This window comes from Zonotrichia leucophrys, chromosome 7, assembly GCF_028769735.1.
Source record: "Zonotrichia leucophrys gambelii isolate GWCS_2022_RI chromosome 7, RI_Zleu_2.0, whole genome shotgun sequence".
NCBI classification, from domain to species: domain Eukaryota; kingdom Metazoa; phylum Chordata; class Aves; order Passeriformes; family Passerellidae; genus Zonotrichia; species Zonotrichia leucophrys.
The window spans coordinates 896991-913872 of NC_088177.1; the positions used below are offsets into that span (position 1 = coordinate 896991).

At 51.3% G+C, this 16882-nt stretch overlaps 1 protein-coding gene across 1 annotated transcript in view; it reads right to left on the reverse strand.

Moving 5' to 3' along the window:
• Positions 1 to 1603: 1603 nt before the first annotated feature.
• KCNJ3 (potassium inwardly rectifying channel subfamily J member 3) overlaps positions 1604 to 16882 on the reverse strand; it is a 32778-nt gene continuing 17499 nt past the window's right edge. The window contains exon 3 of the mRNA XM_064717915.1: positions 1604 to 2865. Coding sequence (XP_064573985.1) covers positions 2279 to 2865 — 587 coding nt within the window. The 3' untranslated portion in view covers positions 1604 to 2278. The remainder of the gene's footprint in view (positions 2866 to 16882) is intronic.

Genomic DNA, 16882 nt, shown 5'->3' on the forward strand with positions numbered 1-16882 from the left:
TAGAATAGAATAGAATAGAATGATGAATAAAAGGAAGACTAAAAATCAGAATTGAAAAAAAAATAAATGGAATAGAATAGAATAGAATAGAATAGAATAGAATAGAATAGAATAGAATAGAATAGAATAGAATAGAATAGAATAGAATAGAATAGAATGATGAATAAAAGGAAGACTAAAAATCAGAATTTGAAAAAAAAAATAAATGGAATAAATAGAATAGAATAGAATAGAATAGAATAGAATAGAATAGAATAGAATAGAATAGAATAGAATAGAATAGAATAGAATGATGAATAAAAGGAAGACTAAAAATCAGAATTGAAAAAAAAAATAAATGGAATAGAATAGAATAGAATAGAATAGAATAGAATAGAATAGAATAGAATAGAATAGAATAGAATAGAATAGAATAGAATAGAATAGAATGAAATAAAAAGGAATATGAATAGAATCAGAATTGAATAAATATAATGAATAGAATAGAATAGAATAGAATAGAATAGAATAGAATAGAATAGAATAGAATAGAATAGAATAGAATAGAATAGAATAGAATAGAAGGAAGAATACAAGTACGAATATGAATACGAACACGAATATGAATAAGTTAAGAAACAAACTAGAATATGGAAAACCAATAGAATTAGAATAGAATAAGAAAAGAATGAGAGTAAGATCAGGATAAACCATGGGAAGGAACTCTGGGAATTGTGCAGCATGCTCAGGAATACAGTGGCAGTCACACACTGACACTTCCAGGGACACTGGTGGCTGAGCCAGCTCCAGCAGGGCTGCACTTCCAAGTCCTCGTTCCATGCCAGCATCTACAAAATCCCAGTTTTTCCCTCAGAACCCATCAGCTCTGTCATTTATTACCCAGCAATGCTGGCATGGCTGCAGGGAGAGCCAGAGGTGCCCATCCAGGGATGTTCCTCTGCCCACACCTGGGAGCACCTGGATGTGATCCCAAGGGTTTCACCCACAGGATGGCACTCGGAGCCCTGTTCCTGGTGGGGTGCCTGTCCCACCCATCCCTCCTTCTATCCCAAACCTCCCCCAAGCAGCCTCTGGGGAGGAAGGCCCCAAACACAGCCCAGGGGTCCATGGGCACCTCAGCCCTCTGGATTTTGGGGAGGTGCTCCACCTGGAGGTGGAGGTGCTCCTGGAGGTCCTCCAGGTGTGTCCTCCTCCTCATCACAGAGCCCACCCTGCCTTGATCCAGTGGGCAAAGGAAACCCAAACCCAGAGAAATCAACCCCAGCACGTCAACATTCATCCAAGGTTTGGGTCACTCTTTGGGGTCCTCATTCTGCAGCTCAGAACAAGGTCAAACAGCACAAAAAGCAGCGAGGAACGAGGCTTGGGAGCACCCTGCCCTGCCTGGCAGGGAAATCCAGGCCCAGAGGGACTGGGGGAATCGCGGCTCTGCTTTTGGGGTGCAGTTCTTCCAACAGAGGAGCCTGCTTGGCACCACGGGTACATTCAGCTTTTTTCATGGTTGGTTGTTTCAGCAACCAGAGAAATCAAACACATCCTACTGATTTTCATCCACATATAAATCACAAAGATTTTATAAAAATGTTACTAATTATACCTAAAGTGTGAACTCAAGTCATTTATTTATCACTTTGCCCCAGGCTTAAGAACACAAGTTTATTTTCTAAACAAAGCCTGATGAAATACAGATTTTTATTTTTCCCCCGGTATTTTTCCTGGTGGCTTTGACACAAGGAACAATCCCCCCCCACAAAAAAAAAAAAAAACAAACTTGAAAGCAAACTAGAAACCAGCAGTGGATTTAAGGCGAGCAGATTTGATGTGAAAGGTGAACTAAAACACCTCCTTGGAGGAAAAAACCCACATGCAGCAAACAACTTGGGTGAGCAAACCACGACCCACGGCAGGGAAAAAACAAACCCCAAACGCTTTCAACTCCAGTTCAGCTTCCCCTGCACGTTCCCCACTCCGTGTTGTCCCCATTCCCTGGGGAATGCAGGGGCAGGGAGGCCCCTCTGGGTGTTTTTGGGGGTACAGAGTATAAATACAGGAGAGGTCATGCCACGGACGAGATGCAGAGATTGCACACGGTTATTGCATGCGCTGGGACCGGACGCGCCGAGGACGCGGCCCTCGCTCGGAACCCCGCGGGACGCCCCCAGCTCCTGGAGCACCGAGCCCACCCCGGCTCCCCCCGGCTCCCCCGAGCCCACCCCGGCCCCTGGGCGGCCCCGAGCCCCCGGCAGCCCCCGCTGCCCTCCTGGCAGTCCCGGCCGTGTTATGTGAAGCGGTCGGAATTCATTTTGCGCAGTTTGGGCGGGAGGTTCCCCTCCATCCTGCCGCCGCCCCCCGAGAGCTTCTGCAGCTTGGGGGGCAGCTCTGCCACCGACTGGCTCATGGGATCCGACATCATCTTCGTGGTCTTAGAGCCCAGTTTCTCCTCGGAGTTGCCGGGCACCGAGCTGATGCGCTGGAGTTTCATGGGCAGGTCGCCCATGCTGTAGGCCTTCTCCGAGGTGGTGGAGCTCATCCTGAGCAGTTTTTTTGGGAAGTCGTCCCTCCCGGTGATTTTCTGCAGTTTTGAGGGCAGCTTTGTGCCCACCTCGTCGAGCCCATCCAGGCACTCCACGGAGTTGTTCCTCTCCTTGCTGTTGCTGACGGCGGGCGGGATCAGGGGCGAGGACATGAGGAGCATCTCCTCCTGCTCCTTCACGCTGTAGGGCGGGGTGGGCACCTCGAAGGTGGCGTGGAACTGGGAATAATCCACCTTGAAGAACCCCTCCTCCAAGGAGATCACCGGGAAGAAGCGATGGCCCCAGAGCACCTCGTCCTCCGTGTAGGATGTCCTGGCTTGGCACGTCATCCCTGCAAGGAGAAAGGAGGAAAAGCTTCCAGCAGTCCCAGGAAATTGGGGATGCACAGAAATCCTTCAGCAATTCCATGAAATGGATTTTGTGAGTCTAAATGTATTAATAAAAAAAAAAAAAAAAAAAAAGCATTGGCCTGCCCTTGTTTAGTTGGATATTAGGGAAAATTCCTTCATGGAAAGGGTTGTCCAAGGCAGTGGTGGAGTCCCCATCCCTGGAGGGATTTCAAAGCTCTGTGGATGTGGCACCTCAGGAGGTGGGCCACTTGATGTCCTTAAAGGTCTTTTCCAACCCTAAGGATTCCATGATTTTAGGATTCTACAGGCATTAATTCATCATTCCCAAGGGGCAGAACTGAGGAATTCCCACCTACATTTACAGACCCTTTCTGAAGGTCCTGCTGCTAAAGGGACATCAGGGCTACCTGAGAACCCTGGGACTGCAGCAGCAGGAGCTGTAAGGGCAAATGGGACTTGTCAGATCCTAAAGTCTTCCTAAGTCATTCCACATTTTCCTCATATCCATGAACGCACACAAAACCAGCCCCTCATCAGCACACTCCAACACATCAGCAAGTCCTACAAAATACATTTATTCCTCCTCAAAGGCCTCACCAGCAATCTGCTCCCACACCCATCACTGCCAGGCTGGGATCCAGCTCCAAAAGATTAACAGGGAATAAAATCCATGACTAAGAGGCACAAAAAATACTGCCCTTCCTCTTCCTCCCACTGTGGAGAAAAGTCCCCTCAAGCATCAGAAATGGCCACCCTGGTGACCCCTGGGAATCAGAGGGAGATGATGCTCATGGATTGCTGGAGGCTTCCAGAAGAAATCCTGCTTTTTTTCATCATCATCATCATTATTATTATTATTATTATTATTATTATTATTATTATTATTTTTAACCACTCTCTGTAGAAATCTGCAAATAGATTTACGCTGCCATTTGCTCCTCACGCAGCCAAGTGGAAATGTGACATTTGGATTTCAGGAAGCTCCATCCACCTCTGCAAACACATCCCCTGCCTGGCTCACCAGGAGCCAGGAGGAAAGGAAGGGAACTTGGGAAGGCACAGGAAAAACAACAGCGGGGCTGCAGCGGGGGGGAGTGGGATGGAATGTGACACACAGCCAGGAAAATTCCAGTTTATCCCACCTCATGCTGCTGCTGATGGAATCAGTGCTGGTCTTGCTGCTGATCACAAGACAAAACCGTTGCCCACTTTATCTCTTGGGAGGAAAATATGAATCCAGGGGTTTTAGCATTGGATGCTGCTCCCATTGCCAGGGAGGCCTCACATCTGCAGGAGCACAGCCAGAGCCACCCCACAGCCTCACCCAGGACACATTTTGTACTTCCCAGTGAATTTTCACCCAGAGCCCAGGTGCTCCTGTTTATGAAGTGGAGTGGAAGCAATCCTGTTCCTAAAGGGCTTAGGAAAAACCTGCAGTTCTGAGACAAATGGCAATTTGAGTGAGTTCCTCTTCCAGCTGCGCCCCTCGCTCTGCAGCTGCTCAGCAGCAGCTTCATCAGCACATCCCAGAGCTTCCCCTCCTGAGCCTCAGCGCTGACCCTGACTGGGACCTCCTCAGGGACTGAATGTGGCATTCCACATCTGTGTCCCCATCCACATCTGAATCCACATCCCTTTCTGCATCTCCAGACCCATCTGTATTCCCATTCTTATCCCAATTCCCATTCACACCTATTTCCATATCCACATCTGCATTCCCATCCCTGCCAGCATTCCCATCCCATCCCCATCCTCATCCCCTTCTGTATCAACATCTCCAGACACAGATCCATCCACACTCACATTCCCACCCAAATTCCCATCCCAGTCTGCATCTACACCCCTGTCATCATCATTCTCATCCCCATCCCCTTCTGCACCCATATCTCCAGACGCACATCCACCTGCATTCCCATTCCCACCCAAATTCCCATTCAAATTCCAATCCCAATCCCCATTCTCATCTGCACCAGCATTCCCATGCCCTGTCCCTTGTGCATCCCCATTCCCACCCCAGGCAATCCCATGGCAATGTCCCAAGGGCTATTTCCACCTCCTGCCCCATGGTCCTGCCTCTGCCAGCAGGCTTTCCAAGGAGGAATTCTGTACCCACTATTACCATGGAAAACTTCATCAGCAAAATCTTGGAAAAATCAGCCACAGATTCTGTCTCATTCCCACATCAGCTCACTGGAGGGGAAAATATCTGCAGGAATATAATTTGTCTTTCAGATCCATTTATCTCCTTCCCAACAAACCCAAGGGCACAAATTATTTAAGAGCCTCTCAGGGTGAAGAGCAGCAGCCAATATTCCCAACGTCCTTGGGAATACGTGTCAGCCAGCAGACAGTGCTGAGAGGCGCTACCATGGCCAGGACGAGAAATCAATTCCCAGCTTTTCTTCCAGCTCTGCTGCATTTTCCAGCTTTTCCTTTGTGTTCTGTTCTCTCAGCAACGCCTCAGCCCCAGCCCTGAGCTCTCACTGTTGTTCTGCTGTTCCACACTTGTATTCCAGCAACAACAGAACCCCACAATGGTTTGGGTGGGAAGGGATTTTAAAAACAAAACCATCCCATCCCTGCCATGGCAGAGACACCTCTACTATCCCAGGGTGCTCCAAGCCCCATCCAGCCTGGCCTTGGGCACTGCCAGGGATCCAGGGGCAGCCCCAGCTGCTCTGGGAATTCCCAGTTCCCAATGTCCCATCCATCCCTGCCCTCTGGCACTGGGAGCCATTCCCTGGCTCCTGTCCCTCCATCCCTGTCCCCAGTCCCTCTCCAGCTCTCCTGGAGCCCCTTCAGGCCCTGCCAGGGGCTCTGAGCTCTGCCTGGAGCCTTCCCTTCTCCAGGAGAACATTCCCAGCTCTCCCAGAGCAGAGGGGCTCCATCCAACCCCAAATCCATGAACATTTCCACGTTTTCCCACAGACAGAGCAGGATCAGTTGCATGCTCCCCACCTCTGCCAGCCATTCTGATAACCACTCCAGAATTATTTTCCATGAATTTTTCTCATGGATATCCCTCCCTCCTGGTTCCCAGTGTTCCATTCCTGCGATTGGCATGGAAGGGTTTTCATTTTTTGAGCTTTTTCCCCTCAGGAGTTTCCCCTCAGCAGGGCCTGTGGCCTGCACTGCTCTGAGGCCTCCACCCCAACCACAGGCCTGCTCCCATCTCCCCAAGTTCTCCCCACAATTAATATCCATTTGCAGGATAAATTTCCAGCTCCAGCTTGGGAGCTGCCTGCAGTGGAATTATTTATTATGGAATTAAGCAGTGTTTGTCAAAGGAAAAGCCTTTGGAGCATTTTGTTCCCTGCTCCCAGCTCAGCCCCCCTCACCGAGGGCTCTGGGAACCAGCAAAGCTCTGCCTGCACACAAATCCCACCTGAGCAAGTGTAACAATTCCAGCAGAAATACCCCAAAATATCCAATAAACCCCTTCTCCATTGCTTCAAAACCAGGGAGTGCTTTTTGTGCATGTGGGGAACCCTGAGGAGCTGTGGCTGCCCCATCCCTAAAAGTGTCCAAGGCCACTTGGACAACCTGGGATGGTGGAAGGTGTCCCACCCATCCAATTAAGGATCATCCTTAATTTCCCTTCCAATCCAAGCCATTCCACAACTCTGTGACTCGCTGTCAGCCCAGCTCATTGCTGCTTTCCCAGATTAATGAGGGGGCAGATGGAGGCCAAAAAAAAAAAAGCCGTAAATAAATGCTTCGACTAATTCCACCCTCTAATAATCCTCCAATTACTTCCAAATTTCCAAAGGGCCCAGATGGAGCTGGCTGTTTTCTAGAACTCATCATAAATTGCCTTGAAAAGAATCCCAGCCCTGTTATTTATCCCATTTGATCCCCGAGCTTGGCCGCTGCCTGGGAAATCACGGATCATTAATCAGCTTTTAACAGCTTCCCCCTGGCCTGGGAGAGGCCTCAGAAGCAGTTCTGGCACCCAGAGGTTCCCTGGCTCTTTCTCTCTCCAAAGGAATGCCAGAAATGTCACCTTCAGCCGTTGGAATGCAGTTAGCTGGACACAGGGACACACGGGTGTCCTTCCCAATGGGGAAAAGTTCATTCTCATCAGTGGAAAGAGGGAATTAATTGGGAATTACAGCATCTCACGGCATGGAGTCCCAACAGCCACAAAAAGGGCATCTCTGTGTCCTAGCATTGGGAGGAAGAGGAACCTCCAGCAGGAATTCCTGGCCAAAAAGCACAAATACCCTTCTTTTTGTCAGGTTTTTACCTTTTTCCTTAGGAAGAGCTGCTGCCCTGCAGGTTAAAATCCCCAGAGCTGAGTCAGGGGCTCTTCCATGTGCACTCTGGGGGGATGATCTGCCTTAAACCTGCAGCTTACCTGTAAAACCTCCAAAATACCAGTGAAAAATTAATCACACAGCAAAGTTTGATGAATTTCTGATAACTGAGCTAATTCAGAACTGCAATGTAAGGCCCATGAAGGGAAGAGTAAAGCCTGATTGGGACTTGATATAGAGACATACAACACTTGCCCTTTGCTCTTGCAGGACTGAGGGAGGATTTGCTGCAGCAGGGAAAAGGATTCCCACAGCAACCTCTGCTCTTCCAGGAGAGCAGGGGAAATTAGGGAATCTTGGGATGGTCTGGGTCATGGGGGAAATCAAGGATCAGAAATCAGGGCTCATCCCACCCCTGCCATGGGCAGGGACACCATCCCAGGCTGCTCCAAGCCCTCTCCAGCCTGGCCTGGGATGATCCCAGGGATGCAGGGGCAGCCACAGCTTCACCCCAAACACAGGGACAGCAGCTGGTTCATCCCATTTAGCTAAGGAAAACTGATAAATGGGATAACTGATAAACAAGATATCCTGATGTTCACATCTGCAATGGTGACAGATTGTTACCACGATATTTTCTGAAACATCTTCCTTGCCCAGGATTTTTCTCCTGAGAAGCTGAGAAGCCACAGAAAAGAAATGAAGAAACATAAACAATAATTACCTGATTGCTTTGGAACGTGGTCTGGAGGTTGCTTACCAACAGGTGCATCTTTGATTGGTTCCATGTGAATTGTTCTTAATTAATGACCAGTCCCAGTCCAGCTGTGTCAGGACCCTGGTCAGTCACGAGCTTTTATTTTTCATTCCTTTCTAGCTTTCTGATGTGTTCTTTCTCTTTCTCTACTATAGTTTTAGTATAGGAATAGAATAGAATAGAATAGAATAGAATAGAATAGAATAGAATAGAATAGAATAGAATAGAATAGAATAGAATAGAATAGAATAGAATAGAATAGAATAGAATAGAATAGAATAGAATAGAATAGAATAGAATAGAATAATAAATCAGCCTTCTGAGAACATGGAGTTAAATTCTCATCTCTCACCTGATCCTGGGGACCTCACAACACAACAGATGGCTGAGATCTGCAATCAGCCAGAAAATGGGGACGCCAACGGGGCTCAGCCCCCAAACCCAGGAGGGTTTCAGCTCCCAGGCTCTCCCTGTCCCCCTGTATTGTCCATGGAAGTTCAGCTGGCAGACTGGGAAGGGCACAGCCCTTTGGGAGGGCTCCTGAGCAGCACAGACAGCGTGGGGCTGCAGCCCCAGCACCTCCAGCTCCCTGGGAACAGCAGCAGCAGCAGCTATTTCTGGCACTCACATTTCCCCAGCACCGGCACAAGGCTGGTCCCTGATTACAGTGGTGATGGCTTGGAGTGCTCCAGAATGTTCTGGCAATCCTGGCCAGGGAGCTGGGAATGTTCCTGTGGAGAGGGGAAGGATTCAAGGAGAGCTCAGAGCCCCTGCAGGGCCTGAAGGGGCTCCAGGAGAGCTGCAGAGGGGCTGGGGACAGGGATGGAGGGACAGGAGCCAGGGAATGGCTCCCAGTGCCAGAGGGCAGGGATGGATGGGACACTGGGAATTGCTCAGCATCCTCCCTGAAAGGATGCTGAGCCAATTTTTTCATAAAAACCCACTTTGGTTAAAGAGAAAAAAATACAGCATTTCCTGAAATGGAAGGCACAAAATGTGTCCTAAAGGTACCAACCACAAAAACCCTTTATGAATCCATGAAAATACCACGGAATCCCAGGATTATCTGGCTGGGAAGATGATTAAAGACAATTAATTCCAACCCCATGGGTAGGGACACCTTCCATTATCCCAAGCCCCGTCCAGCCTGGCCTTGGGCACTTCCAGGGATCCAGGGGCAGCCCCAGCTGCTCTGGGAATTCGAATCCCTGGGAATTCCAACACACACAGATTTAACACAGGAAGTCTGTGTGCAAAAGGGAGTTAAGATGATCTCCAAGATCCCTTCCAACCCAAACCATTCCATGCTCCCGTGGCTCCAGACCACACTCCTGTCTGTCAGACATGCTTTTATCCCTAACACTTTATTTCTCCTCACCCTGGGGAGCAATCCAGGCTCCTGCCCTGCTCCTCAGTTCAGCCACGCTGTTTATCTCCATTCCATAAATACCTCCTGCGTTATTCCCACTGTCCTCACGGAGCATTCCTGACATTTAAACAGAGCCATGACACCAAAGGCATGCTCCTTATCAGCCAGGCCTCTTCCAGGGGCACTTTTTGATCCTCACACCCCCAGATTTCCCTGGCACCCTCAGCAGCTCATCCTGGTGTTTGCCAGCACCATCCTTAGCCCAAATCACGGCAGGTTTCCAAAATCCCATGGAAGCAGCACAGGAAAGCATGTCCTGCTCCTGCCCCCATATCCAGGGATGCAACATGCTGCTGGCAGGTCGGGAACCTTTTTTTTTGTACCAAAAAAAGAGGGGAAAACAAAAGTTTGGCAGCCTCCAGAGCTGCCCTTCCAGGCCTGGAGCAGGGCTGTCCATCCCTTTGGAAAAGCAGAGGCAGGAGCAGTTATCTGGATCAGACATTCCCTGCAATAACACACATTCCACGCAATAATTAATCCTGGCTGAGAAATCTGCCCTGCTATTTTTAGCCTCTCCTGATTAGATTTTGTTTTTAATCCCAACCCCAGGCTGCGCTCCCGCTCCCCGCGGCCGGGATGCGTCAGGGCCCAGCCCAGCCCCTGCAGCTCCTGCCGGGGAGCAGGCTCTGCTCCCAGAGCCATCTGCCACCCTCCCAGGCCTGCATCACTGCCTCCCACCCGCCTGGCACTGACTCAGCAGCGCCAGCAGGGCAGCACTTCCCTGCCTGCCCCACGCAGCTCCTGCTGGGAGCAAGGGCAGGGAGAGGGATGGGATGGGATGGGATGGGATGGGATGGGATGGGATGGGATGGGATGGGATGGATGGGATGGGATGGGATGGATGGGATGGGATGGATGGGATGGGATGGATGGGATGGGGATGGGATGGATGGATGGGATGGGAATGGGATGGGATGGGGATGGGATGGGATGGGATGGGGATGGGAATGGGATGGGGTGGGAATGGGATGGGATGGGATGGGGATGGATGGGATGGGATAGGATGGGGATGGGATGGGAAGGGAATGGGATGGGATGGGATGGGATGGGATGGGATGGGATGGGAATGGGAATGGATCCCCTCTGCCGCAGACATCTTTTTGTGAAAATCCTTTTCTTTAGGATTTTCCCTTCTGAGAAGCTGAGAGGCCTCAGAAACAAAATGTAAACAATGGTTATCTGCTGCTGTGGAATGCAACAGGTGGATCTGTGATTGGGCCATCTTGAATGTTTACAGTTAATGGCCAACCACAGACCAGATAGCTTGGACTCTCTGTCTGAGACACAGACCTTTGTTATTCATTCTTTTCTATTCTTAGCTAGCCTTAAGAAGAAACCTTTCCTTCTATTTCTTTCTAGTATAGCCATAATGTAATATATATATATATCATAAAATAATAAATCAAGCCTTCTGAACATAGAGTCAACATTCTCGTCTCCTGCCTCATCCAAGAACCCCTGTGAACCCCGTCACACCCCTCTCCTGGGGTGGGGATAGTCCCAGGCAGCTGGGGACATGGGCAAAGTGGAGTTTGGATAAAAGCTGGAATTGCCCATCCACGCCCTGGAAAAACGCAGTGGATGCTCTCCAGAGCTCCCACCAGCCCCAAGTATTCCCAGATTTTTCCTGACAGCATGGAAACATTCCTTATGCTGAACAGAGAATTCCAGACTGGTTTGGGTTGGAACAGAAATTAAGGATCATCCCAATCCACCCCTGCCAGGGGCAGGGAACGCCTTCCACTGTCCCAGGCAGCTCCAAGCCCCATCCAACCTGGCTGGGACAATTCCAGGGATCCAGGGACAGCCACAGCTGCTCTGGGAATCTGTGCCAGGAAAACACACCTTCATGGAAAGGGCAGTCCAGCCTGGCAGCCCCCATCCCTGGAGGAATTCCAAAGCCCTGTGGATGTGGGGACAGGGGCAGTGGTGGCCTGGGCAGACTGGGAATGGTTGGACTCCATGGTCTGACAGGGATTTTCCTAAAAAAAAAACAAAAAAAAACCTGGTTCTGCTTTTCATGGAATTTGGGTGCAGCTGGAAATGAGGGGATTCATTTGTAGCTCGATGTTGGGAATGGTGGGGAAGAGCCATGGGGAGAAAGGAATGTTCTGTTAAATCCCAGGAGAGTGGTGGAGGTCAGAGCAACACCTGAGGCAAGTCTGGGGATCAGTGAGAAAAGGGAAAAAAATAAAAAAGATGTTTACAATAATTTCTGCTCTCCAGACGAGAACATTTGCATAGTGAGGCTGAGCCCAGCCCTCCCTCCCCTCTCACAGCCACTCCTCAAACACCCACCCGGCCATATGGGCTCAGCACCAGAATAGAGCTTCCCTCTGCAGCCCCAAAAACACCCCGAGGGATCCAGAGACGCCTTCCTGCATGGAAAATCCAGCTCTCCTCACGTGGAAAGGCACAATTTACTGGGGTGGACACAGGGCCACACAGGCAGAGCACTCCTGGGCTCCAGGGCCTGGGGATGATCCCCAGAGGGAGACCTGCTCCATGCCAGCATCCCTGCCTGCAGCCACCCCATGGAAAAGGGATGGCTGGGAGACTGATTGAAATAGCACACAAAGTCAGCAGCCACTTTCTGAGCTGAAAATAATCTGTATCCACGTCAGGGCTGGTACAGAGAGGGATCATCTGCCTCTGATCGTCCAGAGAAGGTGTGGAATCCCCATCCCTGGAGGTGTCCAGGGTTGATGGGGCTTGGAGCACCCTGGGATAGGGGAAGGTGCCCCTGCAGGGTGAGTTTAGGGTCCCTTCCCACCCAAACCAGTCTGGGATTCCATGGTTTACAGAAGGAGCTGTGTTTGGGAATAACCTCTCAGGATTTAGTGCTGCTGGTTTAACACAGGGATTGATTTGTTGAGTCTCTTAAAACACTGAGCATTTTGAGGCCATCAATTCACGCCCAGAACTGTTTCCAACACAGCTGCTCTGTGATTCCTGCTCCTCTCCTGCAGCCTCAGCTTGGCCAAGGAATTCAACGGGAGACCCCCCCAGACCCATCATGGGAGAGGGAAAACAGCCAGAGCTGTGCCAGAGGGGCTGGGATGGGTTTAGAGCAAGGCTCTTCCCCCAGAGGGTTTGGACAGCACTCCAGGGATGCCCAGGTGGGATTTTGGGGTGTCTGTGCAGGACCAGGGGTTGGATCCATGATCCTGTGGCTCCCTCCAGCTCTGATACTCCACAATTCCATGCAAACATCAGCATCCCCTCCTACTTAAAACCAATATTTATAAATCAATATCCCCCAATACTCAAAACTCCTGGAGAACACAGATTGCACTCCCATGTTCCCAGGGCTGGATGCAGGGGATGATCCCCAAAGGAGATCAGCAGCCTTGCCAATCCCAAACTCCTGTGCCCAGTCCTGCACCTCAGCCCCGTGCACAGCTGGAACAGCTCCTGTCCTGCACCTCAAAGTGTGCACAGCTGGAACAGCTCCTGTCCTGCACCTCAGAGCCCTGCACAGCTGGAACAGCTCCTGTCCTGCACCTCAGCACAGCTGGAACAGCTCCTGTCCTGCACCTCAGAGTGTGCACAGCTGGAACAGCTCCTGTCCTGCACCTCAGCACAGCTGGAACAGCTCCTGTCCTGCACCTCAGAGTGTGCACAGCTGGAACAGCTCCTGTCCTGCACCTCAGAGCCCTGCACAGCTGGAACAGCTCCTGTCCTGCACCTCAGAGCCCTGCACAGCTGGAACAGCTCCTGTCCTGCACCTCAGAGCCCTGCACAGCTGGAACAGCTCCTGTCCTGCACCTCAGAGTGTGCACAGCTGGAACAGCTCCTGTCCTGCACCTCAGCACAGCTGGAACAGCTCCTGTCCTGCACCTCAGAGTGTGCACAGCTGGAACACCACATCTGTGAGCTAAACACGGATTGTGGCACACAGCTGGCACGAGGGGCTGGCACACACTCCCTGCCTGGCAGCAGGAGCACACAGACTCCCTGGAAAGGGAGGATCAGCGCTGGCAGCCCTGCCAGCTGGGATTTGGGGCTGCAAGAGGCTCTTCAGGAATCCACACGCTCCTTGCTGGGCCATAGATATACAAATATATGCAAATATCACGGAATGACAGACTCCCAGGGTAGAAGGACAGTAAATCCCATCCCATCCCTCTTTCTATCCCAGGTTGCTCCAGCCTGGCCTGGAGCACTCCCAGGGATGGGGCAGTTCCCCATTCCCCTGCAGTGAGCAGACATCTCGCTGGGATCTCCCCAAATTGAAAACCTAGAAATCCTTTTCCCCTAGGAAAAAATTCCCCAACAGCACCTCCACACCCTCAGCAACTCCATGCTGGATTCTCCCCCTTGGTGACACATTCTCCTGCCCCTCCAGGTGACCCAGGTGCTCAGCATCTCCCAGCTGCTCCTCCATCCTCAGCATCCTCACACCTCTCCCGAGGAACATCCCACATCCCAGAACACCTGGGACAAGGATCCCCAAATCCCCAAATCCCACAGGCCCCACACTTGCTGCAGCAGAGGAAGAGGAGGCTCAGAGGGGGTGGATGCTGCTCCCTCCCCACGGTTTAAATCTGAAGGTGGCACAGGGAGATCATTTCCTGCAGGAGGGAGATGATCCCGACCCCATCCTGCAGTCAGGGGGTTAAATAGAGCCCCCATTCCTGGGGATGTGATGTCATCCAGCAGGCTTGTTATTCCCAGGAGGATCAATCTCGTTATGCCCGGGAGGATCAATCTGATCCCCAGTCAGGGGGGTTAATTAGGGCCCCTATCCCTGGGGATGTGATGTCATGCAGCAGCTCATTATTCCCAGGAGGATCAATCTGATCCCAAACCCATCCTGCATTAATTAGGGCCCCCATTCCTGGGGATATGATACCATCCAGCAGGCTCATTATTCCCGGGAGGATCAATCTGATCCCGATCCCACCCCACAATCAGGCAGGTTAATTAGGGCCCCCATTCCGGGGATGTGATGTCAGTTATTCCCAGGAGGATCAATCTGCCACATCCCAGCCCGAGCTGCACAAATACCCACATGCCTGCCAGGGGTTTCTAATTTTACATCCCAGCCTTGCCTGCCATGCCCATCGTGCTGATTTAGCTCTCCCCAGGCTGGCTTTAAAGCCTCTAAGTCTGGAGCATTTTTGCCATTTTAGGGAAAACGATGCCTTTTATTTCCTGCAGGTTTCAGAAGCGTTTGGTGTTTATGACACCGGCAGTTCTGGCTGGGGCTCTTTGCCTTTTCCCATCCCAGATCTCAGGGCACTGCTTTGCTTCCAGGAAAAATCCTGGTGGGCTGCAGAGGTGCTGCCACTCCTTCCCAGGGTCCTGGTTTGGGTGGGAAGGGACCTTAAATCCCATCCCATTGCCGTGGCAGGGGCACTTTCCACTGTCCCAGGCTGCTCCAGCTGGCACTGGGCACTGCCAGGGATCCAGAGCCATCCATGGAATAACCTGTGCCAGGGCATCCAGCCCTCCCAGCCAGGAATTCCCAACCTCCCATCCATCCCTGCCCTCTGGCAGTGGGAGCCATTCCCTGTGCCCTGTCATTTCCAGCTCTCCTGGAGCCCCTTTTCCTCTCTGGAAGTGTCCAAGGCCAGGCTGGACAGCACTTGGAGCACCCTGGGACAGTGGAAAGGGTCAGGGATGGGCTCTAAGGTCCCTTCCCACCCAACCCAGCCCGAAATTCTGTGATTTACTTGAGTAGGAGGAGCCCTGCTGCTCATTCCCCCATCATTTTCCAACCCCATCGTTCCCAGGTGCCCAGCTTGGGATGAACAAGCCCCAGAGCAGGAAGCCACAGCCACCGCACCATCCCAGCCCTCCCACACCCCAAAGGACATTCCAAAGGGAATTCCCTCGGCAGCAGCACCCCCAGACTCACAGCACCTCTCTGCTCGCAGGGCAGCAGCAGCGCTGGAAAGGCGGAGCCACTCCCTGAACATCATTAATTGCTTTGTTTGTGTTGTCGGGGTGCTCAGGCTGATCTGCTCAGCTCTAATGAGCCATTAACTCCCAATTAGGAGCCTCTCTCGGAGCACGGCTCTAATTCCAGGCGGTTCTGCTGATGAATTAATTACCAGGTGAGCTCGGCAGCCAGGGAATGGCATTGCCCAAGCGCTGCTCCTGCAGAAACCTTCCTGTGGGGGGACAGACACACGGACATCGACCCCAGCGTGGGCTGGGTGGGAAGGATCCCAAATCACATCCCCTGCCATGGATCCCAAATCCCATCCCATTGCACCCCTGCCATGGCAGGGACACCTCCCACCATCCCAGGCTGCTCCAGCCCGGCCTTGGACAATTCCAGGGATCCAGGGGCAGCCACAGCTTCCCTGGGAATTCTATTCCAGGGCTTCAGCATCCTCAGAGCCAGAAACCCTTTCCCAATATCCCACCTACGGTGCAAACCTGGGATGCTTCCACAGGCATCATGGACCAGGCCACAACTCCAGGCATGCAGCTTTTAAACTTGTAACCTCTCCCAGCTAAAAAAAAAATAAAATAAAATAAAAGGGGAAATCTCCCTTTTTTTTTTCCTGGCAGAGGTCCTTGGCACAAAGCACTCCATGAATTTTTCTGAGTTTTCCATGAATTTTTCTGAGTTTCCCAAGAATTTTTCCTATTTTCCCAGCCCTGCTTGCATCTGGCTGCTGAGCAGCAGCCACGGGCAAGGAAATCGTGGGCAATATTAAATCTAAATCCCAGCTCCTCCATCACACAGAGCTCTGAACACGGAGTCAGCAATGTTCCACTGGGGAAATCCCACCCCCAGCTCCCTGCCCCGGGAATTTAAAGTGTCTGCAGCACAAAGAGGAGCAGGAGAGGCTCCAGAGGGACACTGGGAATGTGCTCAGCACCACGGGAAAAAATATGGGAAGAGTAATGCTGTGGGATAAAAAGGGAATAGGGATGGATCACCCATAGGGATGCTGGGCTGGAATTCTCAGAGCAGCTGTGGCAGCCCCTGGATCCCTGGGAATATCCCAGGCCAGGCTGGAACAGGGCTTGTGGGACAGTGGGAGTGTCCCTGCCATGGCAGGGGTGGCACTGGGTGGGATTTAAGGTCCCTTCCAATCCAATCCATGATCCTGATTCCCTGATCTTTACTGCCCTTGCACTCACAACATATTTTCAATTTAAACACTCTGTTTCTAACAATCAGACATTCTATTTCTAACAATCTAAACATTCTTATTCCTGGTTACACCAATCCCAAAACCATCCAGAAGCCACAGCCAGCCCCACACGTGCCCAATTCCAGCCGCTGAGGAGCCAAACCCGGGGCACAGAGAGCAGGAGGATGGAGAGACCCCGGCTCCTAAATCACAATCAGTGCTGCCTGTCCCGGGTTATTTATCCCGGAGCTGTGGCCTGGGGGAGGGCCTGCAGCCACAGATCAATATCTGAACGAGCAGAGCAAAGCTCAGCAGGAAAATTGCTGCTCCTGGCTCAGGCTCCATTCATCTCTGCACCTCGGGATTATCATTTTATCTAAACCTGTCCCAGTGGAGCAGGAGGGGATTCCTGAGGGGATTGGGGTGCCTGACTCACCCCAGAGCAGCTGTGGGACCTCG